This window comes from Epinephelus moara, chromosome 14 (genome assembly GCF_006386435.1).
Source record: "Epinephelus moara isolate mb chromosome 14, YSFRI_EMoa_1.0, whole genome shotgun sequence".
In the NCBI taxonomy this organism is placed as follows: Eukaryota; Metazoa; Chordata; class Actinopteri; order Perciformes; family Serranidae; genus Epinephelus; species Epinephelus moara.
The window spans coordinates 12,758,247-12,765,518 of NC_065519.1; the positions used below are offsets into that span (position 1 = coordinate 12,758,247).

The 7,272-nt window shown below is 43.1% G+C and overlaps 1 protein-coding gene across 2 annotated transcripts in view; it reads left to right on the forward strand.

The window, feature by feature from the left end:
* The window catches only part of LOC126401116 (glycogenin-1-like), a 12,500-nt gene extending 5,998 nt beyond the window's left edge, over nt 1-6,502 (forward strand). For both annotated transcript variants that reach the window (XM_050062216.1, XM_050062217.1), the window contains exons 5-7: nt 884-1,010; nt 2,422-2,659; nt 4,386-6,502. In XM_050062216.1, coding sequence (XP_049918173.1) covers nt 884-1,010; nt 2,422-2,659; nt 4,386-4,553 — 533 coding nt within the window. In that variant the 3' untranslated portion in view covers nt 4,554-6,502. The remainder of the gene's footprint in view (nt 1-883; nt 1,011-2,421; nt 2,660-4,385) is intronic.
* The last annotated feature ends 770 nt before the right edge of the window (nt 6,503-7,272 follow it).

The following is a 7,272-nucleotide window of genomic DNA, read 5'->3' on the forward strand; positions in this document are numbered from 1 at the left end:
CAAAAGCAGCATGTGTATACATTCAGTAGGCTATATCTTCAGTAGCTAGCTAGCTAACCCTACACTTTTCAGGGTTTGATTTTGGAACAGGGAGGAAGGCTGTATCTGTCACACACTTGACCAGGCGCTCTACTTTTCCATGCACGAGACTGTTTATGCGTAAGTGTTTTAAATAGTAACATGAGTAATTGATATGTAAGTAATATCAAGTTTCAGAGTGTATGACGACATTCCCTTTTAGTTTATAATCCTTGGTTGTTACTGGACTGTGTGAACATGAACCAAGAATCAGTCGACTGTAGGTGTGACCTCAGCCATTTTTGATGAGAAACGTTAGCAGCTAAAAAATCCAATTAATCTGCAGAGGTTCCTGCAAACCCCTCTCTTTCTCGACACACACACTCCAAGTATCTACTGTATGTCCTAATCTTAACTCTGACCTGATCTAACCTCGTCCTCACTCCGCCACGTCACCCCAGCTGTTTGTATGCACTTAACACCGTGTCACATACGTATGCCGTCTGTGCGAAATTGCTTCACCATATGTTGTCATTCAATGTGTGCAGCCTCCTCTTACACGCTGTTAACATTCCTTTTCAGTTTCTATTTATACATGTCAGACAGGACACACTCGGTGGAAGTGTACAGTGTGTGTGTGGTGTTAACCATTCAGATATGTACTACTACAGTGTATGAATGGAGGTCACATTAGGTAAATGTTACTGAAGTGTTACTCTCGCTCATAGCAAAAACGCAGAATCACTCTGACATGACTATTACTATTTGTTCTAACATGCCAAACCAAAGCTCCAAGCCAGCTCTCACCTGAAATTATGCCTATAACTATCACTCTGAGCGTATTTGTGTGTGTGCATGTCTGCAGGTGGAGATCAGGGGGTTCTCAACAGCTACTTTAACACCTGGGCGACGGCAGATATTTCCAAACACCTTCCCTTCATCTACAACCTCAGCAGTATCGCCATCTACTCTTACCTGCCAGCTTTCAAACAGTCAGTACACACACACACACACACACACACGTACACGAATTTACTGCATCCAGGGTTTCTTCATATGTTCATGTATAGCTGACTTATTGCCCTGATTGTATGGCTAACCTTGTTAAACTTCAAGGTGCTTGTGTGTTAGGAGGCATAAATCTTATCCAAGGTCAGTTCAAAGGTTGTGTATTCGTTTGTATGTCGGCAGGTGTTGAATTACAAGAGGCTGCTGAAACTCAGAGCAACGACAACGCACATGCTGCCTCGAAACAGAGGAGCTACTGTAGCTTACTTTCTGTCTTGTATAAGTTTTTGTCTGCGTGTGTCTTCATGTCGAAGAGTTTGGTGAAAGGCTAAGTTCTCGCCCCTATTTTCCTATGTTTTTCTGTTTATGTGAGTAATGGGAACAACAGTTTTTGGTCCAATACTGAACAACAGGACTGCAGCCAGCAGCACAGAAAAAGAGGCCTCTGTGTAAACACTTGGGACATGTTTGCACCATCAATTTTCTTCCACTGAAAGTGCTTGTTTTTGCTGCTGAGAGGCTCAGATTGTTATATAAGTGTCTGATGACATTTATGGAAAGAATCCCAACAGAGACAGACCTTTTTGTTAAAGAGAAAGATAATTATGGTTTGAGCAGAAACAGACCCCAAATCAACACCAACGTCACCAGACTCCATTTAAATAAACAGTAATTTAATCATCGTAAAATATACTTCATTCAAAGTCAGCAGAAAGAAAATGACACTGAGAAAAGCCATCTTGGTTCGTCTTTCCACTGTTTCAACAATCTCTAAATTTGGTGTGGTTGAAATAAATCCATCATACACCCAGTTTGATGTGAAAATACGCTGGCTCTATACACGCTAAAATGACTGTTTATTTAAATGGAGTTTGGTGGGTTTGGCAATGGGGCTGTTTCTGGTTAAACAAGATGAACTTTCTCTTTAACAAAAAGGTCCTTCTCTGCAGGGATCATTTCCATAATTGTGAAGCCTATTAGTGGCAAGATCAGGCACTTTTGGTGGAATTAAATGGACGGTGCGAACATACGTCGAGTGGTTAAGTCATCAAACGCAGCTTTACAGCCTCATTGTGGGGGTGATGGAGTCATGCAGCCTTGGTGTAGTTTGTTTGTAGCCTAACATTAGCTTCCTACTTCTGCTTTCACACATCAAAAATCCTAAAAGTGGTCATTTGTGAAGATTATCTCGCTGAACAAAACGTTTAAGTATCATAAACTTCTGTTTGCCACAGAGCTTATTTTCTGCAGTAATCCAAAATCTAATGTATAATCACATAGGTTTTTCTTGAGGGAACCATGGTGATGCGAACTTCTGGGTTAGCCGACAAAAAACACATCATCACACTCTACTGCTGCCTAACATTCGCTTTTCCCGCTGTTGTCTTTTCACAGATACGGTCACGACGCCAAGGTGGTGCACTTCCTGGGCAAGGTGAAGCCATGGAACTACTCCTACGACGCTCAGAGGGGCGAGGTCAAAGGTCACTCCCTGTCCCCCGACCAGTGCCACCTGCACCCAGACTACCTGCTCATGTGGTGGCAGGTGTACGCCAAATCTGTGCTGCCTTTGCTGCAGCAGGCCTACGGGGAGACACCCTTCAGCAGCGGCTTCGTGGATGTGAACGAGGAGGTACGTCAGGGCTTTGTGATGGATGAGTGTGTGTGAAATAAGAGTTTCCCATCCTGGGTGTGGTTGTGGTGGGAATGCACGCATTGGAACATAAACAAAGAAGGCTGTTAATGTGTGTGGTTACGTGTTCAGTCTGTCACATATTTATCATGTCCTGACATCTGACTTTTTTGAAACCTGTTACATACCAGGTAACGCCCCTTTGTCTGGCAGGTATATAAAATGTGTGAATGTGTAATTGCCACATAGTGAAGCTTTTTTCTGACTTCCCCATAAGCTCCAAAATGCTGACTGGTTTTAGTTGCGACACTAACAAGAAAAAGTCAATTTGTTCCACGTTCATCGGCACCATTCTGTTGCCAAAAGTGGTGTTTGTTGCTGCCGGTATTTCCAGTCCTCTCAGTAGTGTCATGACTGCATGAATAGTTTCCTGTTGTCAATGAATCGTGGAGGGTGCCGGGGCTCCAACAACTGTTCAGCACTTCACAGGGTAGCAGGAAGTTGCCAGGCTGCCTGTTGTAACAGGGTAGCAGTGTAATAGCTCTGCGTTAGTCAAAAAAGGAAAGCTGCCAAAACCTGAAGCTTTGCCCAATGGCCTGAAGCTGTGCCATTTTGTGTCACACCGACAAGTTTATACAGGCCCGTCTTGAGCTGGCTCAGACTGAAGGTTTTTTTTTTTTTTTAAATTTAGGCTGGAGATGAAGGACTTTTTAAAACAGTTCAACGGGACACTATGCCACTTTTGTAACAGTGGCCAAGAGAGGTGTCACATTTAAGCAACCTGACTGGTAGTGAGTGCTCTCCCTGTGGTAGTGTGTTTCTACTGGCTCTCCAGTCCAAAGACATGCAGGTTAGGGTAACTGGTGACTCTAAATTGCCCATAGGTGTGAATGTGAATGGTTGTCTGTCTCTATGTGTCAGCCCTGTGATAGTCTGGGGACCTGTCCACTGTGTGCCCCACCTCTCGCCTGTCAGCTGGAACTGGCGACCTTTAAGAGGATAAGTAGTTACAGTAAATGGATGCTACCTGTCATAGCAGACCAGGCTGCAGCAGCAAAAACCCTGAGTGTATTAAAGTAAATGACATAAAACATGTTTTATTGCTTCTTAATGCAGTTTTTCATTTGTAAGAAGAAGGTTAATAAATTCGTCTTTCAGAATTCAGTCTAGCTTTAAAATCCCTCCTTAGTTTTGCTTTTTGCTCCTTAACTGTGATGTCGGAGCTTCACTGTGCAGAATGATGTGCAGACAGTGCGATTTTGTGACATCACAGTGGTCTAATATGCAGCTTACATAAGTATGATGTGGAAACTTGAAACCTCCAGTGTTCAGACACTGAGAACTGGGTCTTCAGTGAAGTCAGGAGACATCTTGTTCCCAGCAGATAAACAACTGTTGACGTGCTTCCTACTCACTACAGTCATTGTGTTTCTATGACAGGTATTTACTTATTGAGTGTCCCTCTACTGCAGGAGGACGCTCCTTTCCTTCTTCATGTCAGGAGAGACAACTTTCATCATCTGAGAAACTTAGCTCTTATCTGCTGCAAGTGTGTTGCAAAATGTCTCATTTGTACTTTGACTCCTCTGGTGAAATGCCTGTGTGTGTGCTGATTGTGGGAAGAAAGGAGCCCTCAGCCGAGCATGGCTGAAAGCAGGGAAACCAGTCCTTATAAAGTATTGGTCCAGACCCATTTAATGATTCATTCACTCTGTCTGTCACGCAGAGTAAGCTTCACCAGGATGTGAGACAGCACCCACCACCCTTCGCTCCTCTGCCTCAGAAGGTTTCATCAGAGGAGAGGAAGCAGCGCTGGGAAGCGGGCCAGATCGACTACTTGGGTGACGACTCCTTCGCCAACATCAAGCGAAAGCTTGACTCGTTTTTGAAGTAGCAGGCAGGCGAGGGAGCGTGACGGACAGAGAGCGCACCAGTTGAAGCTCTGTGTGGGCGGGGATTTTAAGCACTGCTCAGCCTATCACAGGGGCTTGATTAGCAGGCGACTGGATGAAATGCCTCTGTGCAATGTTAAGCCTCACTCTCTGCTTCCTGTCAGTGTGTGTGTGAATGACAGGGAGTAGAAGTTTGACACACTTCCCACGCACTCTTATCATAAATTTTTTCCCTCAAAGGAAAAGTTTGACATGTTGGGAAATATGTTTCTTACCAGGAGTTAGATGAGAAGATTGACACCACACATCTGTTTGGTAAATATGAAGCTGGCTAACTTAGATTAGCAGATATAGGAAACTGCTAGCCCCATGTGTGACCTCAGCACTGCCTACATCACTCCCTAAAACCTTAAGAGAAAAAGTCTACTGCCTGCAACCGCCTAGAAACACTTTGGCGTAACCGTCCATAAAACTACAAATTTTCTTTCTTTTATACATTTTTTGTTGTATGGGTTAAACAAACAAGATAGTAGTAAGCTTTAGTGGTGCTGGTAGGTGGATTATGTTATGTTTGGATGCTGTTTACTGTTACTAGTCGTTGCGCAAGGCGTTAGCTTCCCCGTACAGACACTGGGCCTCAGTGGACTTTAATCAATCTATTGACTGCATGAAAAAGTCTTCAACTTGAAACTGGGAGCAAAAACAAAAGTGTTTCTTGTTCAGTATTGAATTATTCTAATTCATTAATGTATGACGAAGGAAGAACAAAATTAGCTGGTGCATGTGTCATGAATCTGATGACAATTTTGCGTGCGCACAGTGATAACATTTCTATGCATGTATTACTGAATGAGGCCCACCGAGTGGTACAATCTTTTCACCTAACTCTCAGGAAGTAGCGTACTTCCCCACAGTCAGACTGTTCTTTCAAGTGTTCTTGTGCATATGATGGAGATGGATTCACAGTCCTGAGTCTTCCTAACCTGTGGAAACTTTCAGCAACAACAGAAACTGAAAATAAAAATAAGCATACAGCTGAAGGGGAATCAGTAAGTTTAAAAAGTTGTTCCTGGATTTTTACCACAACTCCTCTCCTGCAATAAATCTCTCCATCTAAACCGCGTCGAAGCAGATATGCAGCAACTGGCTCATTTCCGTCTTGCAGTCCCTGCTCTCCTTTGCAGCCAGTTATGACAATCTCGCTTAAATCACACAGTGTTCACCTCTCCAGAGTACATGGATAAACTAAACGTTCCTATCTGTGCCTCTGACACTCACCAGCTCCCTGTGACTTCAGCTTTGTAATGTCCGGTGTTGTATTAGGATAAAGGTCCATCGTGTTGTATTTGCATGGCACAGTTTAAAACGTGGGTCAGCGATGAGGTCCGTCCAACCACATCCTGAAGTGCTGATACTCAGTTTTGTCTGTGTTTGTGTGGGATTAAATAGTGCGCTCCCCAGACATCTGTCATCTGTATGCGTGCCCTGCATGTTGTGTCCCTGCCAGACCCACATCAGTATAAATTTGTGCCATGACCCGTTTCATCACTTCCTGTCTGTAGTGTTACCAGCTGCCTTATTGCCGTTCACTGTTTACAAAACCACACTTACTGTTACTGCTGCTAGTAGCACAACAAATTGAACTTTGTTGAGTCCGTCCTTTCCTCTTACTAATACCTCCTTAACTTAACTCCAGCTGTGTGCCCTTAAACTATAATCTATAGCTCCTAACAACTCCTCACTCTGTTAAACACTCCGACAAGAAGCTGGCGAGCCTCAAGAAAAGTCCATGTGAATTTTCTAATCTTGTCCACCTGCTAATTCCTGAATATGCATGAGAGTGGAAGTGGAACATAATTGTATTGACTTCAAATAACGCAGCTCTGTCCTTTTCCCCAGCTGTTAACTGTACATCCCTGTTAAAGCGCTAATAAAGAACTGGTTTATCCATCTCCTCTGTCACGAGTCTCAATTTCTTTACACTCTGTCTATCATTGTGCTCTTATCCTGTGAGATTATATATATTTAAACAACATATATAACAAATATAAAAACAAACCGGGCCTCAGAATGGGGAAGAAAGGTGATTTAAGTGACTTTGAATGTAGCATGGTTGTTGGTGCCAGATGGGCTGGTCTGAGTGTTTCAGAAACTGCTGATCTACTCTCCATCTCTCTTGGGATGTGGTGGAACGGGAGATTCACATCATGGATGTGCAGCTGACAAATCCGCAGCAATCGCGTGACGCTATCATGTCAATATGGACCCAAATCTCAGAGGAATGTTTCCAGCACCTTGCTGAATCTATGACATAAAGAATTAACGCAGTTTTGAAACCAAAAAAAGAAAAGGGGACTTAACTCGGCACTAGCAAGGTGTACCTAATAAAGTGGCCAGTGAGTATACATACATACATTTTTTTTAACACCCCTTAAAATAAAGAAGGCCTTGCTACCTCCCATGAAGCTTTGGTGACCCCTAGTGGTCAGGATCCCCAGGTTGGGAACTAGTGGATTAGATATATGTCAACAATTAATTGTTTAGTTTATGACGTCACAAAACAGTGAAAAATGGTGGACACAAGTTCTTGCTTTGTCTGACCCATGATGAATACAAAATACTCAAAAAGAGTGTTGTTGTTTCCACCATAACCATCTGCGTGATGTCATTGCAAGATGAATTTGGTAAGTTATTAAAAAAATAAATAAATGTTTTTGAAAG